Raw genomic sequence first — 1,842 nt, 5'->3', positions numbered from 1 at the left:
TTTACATGTGGAGAAACGTTGGCAACTGGCGGGCCGCGAACCAACGGTATATCACGAGCAGCGGTTATTCTGTTTTTTCTTTCTTTCTATTTTTCCTTTTCTCCCAATCGGGTAGCAGCAGCCTTCGTATTCGCTATTATTATTCGCCGACAATGGCTTTGCATAGCTGATATGCGCGCTTAGTAGCGATCGAGACGGCCGGCATCCGTGCGATAATCGATCGCGGGCTCGATTTTCGCCTCTTAGCCTTCGCGCTCGGCAGTCGTGCGTAAAAACGCAGCCCGAGTGTTCATACACTCTCTCGCCCCATCTCCGTCCCTCCAGCATCAACCCCGAACCGGGCGTCACTCGCCCGTACGACGAATCACGAGCAAACTCTCTTTGCCCAAATGGGAAAACCAGTTGGCGCCCGCGCGTACCTCTACCTTGACTTTTGAACAAAAAAGACTCGGAGCGTGACGCTTGTGTCGTTTCGCAGGTACGACCGACGGGGAAGGAGGAGAGCCGAAATGGAGGGCGGCGAGGTGCGCGGCTCCTAAACCGAGCAGCCGGATACCACGATAGCCGCCAAACCTCGCCAGGATGCTGTGCTTAAAGAAGCGGCGTACCTACAGCTTCACTCAAGGGGCGCGCAAGGAGTCGCGGCCCCGACGCTCGGCCTCGTCCACCGGGAGGGACGAGCAGCGCGATGGAGTCGACCTCGAGCCCGGATTCCTCGCCACTCTGCCCCGCAATAACACGTAAGTGCATTATTGATCCTTGCTGGAGCGATCGAAGGACGATTTTGAAGGGAGTGCTGATGACGAAGAAGTTGTTGTTTTCTTTCTTAATCCGAGGTATTGGTGTGGTTGTTATCATTCGACGGTGTATCAAACTTATAAATGACTGTCTCGAGCATTGAAGTTGCGATGCGAGTGATGGGATATTTATTAAGTAAATGTGGTTGGAGGTGGGGGGGGGGAGGATTCGTTTACAATCTCATAGAATGTTTTACGATCATTGCACGTGGTAAGTAATAATGGGGGAAATGCTGGTTGTTCGTTAATGGATAAAAATTTTAATCCTCGATGTCTTCGTAATTCGTCTATTAAATCCAATGTTTTGCTTAAGCACTTTTTCCCGTAAAAACTACTTTCACCATCGTAATTACAAACTATTTAAATCGTCACTGTGTTAAATCTGGTTATATATATATATATATATATATATATGGACATAGATAATTCTTGTGGATTTTCATTAATATGAATACGATGAAATGCTTTGGTATCGAAAATCGTTGATATTATTTCGTACATGAATAATACCAAAGAATAATCGGGCTTGAATTTTGCAATACCTTAATTATTTCACTTACATCCAGTGCTTAAAACGATTCAACTTTCATACATTTTTATTTTCAATCTGCATAATCATTATTGTGTATCGTGAGTCATAAAATAGATTGTTTATAAATGCTAATCGCGAAGGTAAAGAAAGCGAATACATTATGTTACATTTATGTTTGTACAAATTTTGCATGCATGAAATCTTAATTGCTATTGTTTTTTTCTTTTTTAATACAGATAAATTTTCTTTGAATTCTGTTCTCCAGTTAAGCGCAAATCGTTTATATTAAATACATACGCATAGGCTACCTTCCCACGCAATCGAAAAATCATTCTTATTTATCACAAGTATAAGTCATTTATCTTGGAGTACATGTATACGTAGAGTAGATGGAATAACTAAAAATGAAAACTATCAGCAGTCGTAGTATTAATTTATAATAAAATTTTATGAACGATATTTAGCGTATAGTGATAACTATTTCATTTTCAATAATTCGTAAATGATAGATCG

General features: G+C 41.9%; 1 protein-coding gene across 1 annotated transcript in view; it reads left to right on the top strand.

Annotated features, from left to right (window-relative positions):
• The first annotated feature begins 482 nt into the window (after positions 1–482).
• Positions 483–1,842, top strand: part of LOC105363690 (uncharacterized) — a 176,336-nt gene continuing 174,976 nt past the window's right edge. Inside the window, 1 exon segment of the mRNA XM_011501441.1 lies at positions 483–740. Coding sequence (XP_011499743.1) covers positions 583–740 — 158 coding nt within the window. The 5' untranslated portion in view covers positions 483–582.

The sequence above is a fragment of the Ceratosolen solmsi genome, unplaced genomic scaffold, assembly GCF_000503995.2.
Source record: "Ceratosolen solmsi marchali unplaced genomic scaffold, CerSol_1.0 scaffold3, whole genome shotgun sequence".
Lineage (NCBI taxonomy): Eukaryota > Metazoa > Arthropoda > Insecta > Hymenoptera > Agaonidae > Ceratosolen > Ceratosolen solmsi.
The sequence above is the reverse complement of the archived record's forward strand: the minus strand, read 5'-3'. Positions and strand labels throughout refer to the sequence as shown.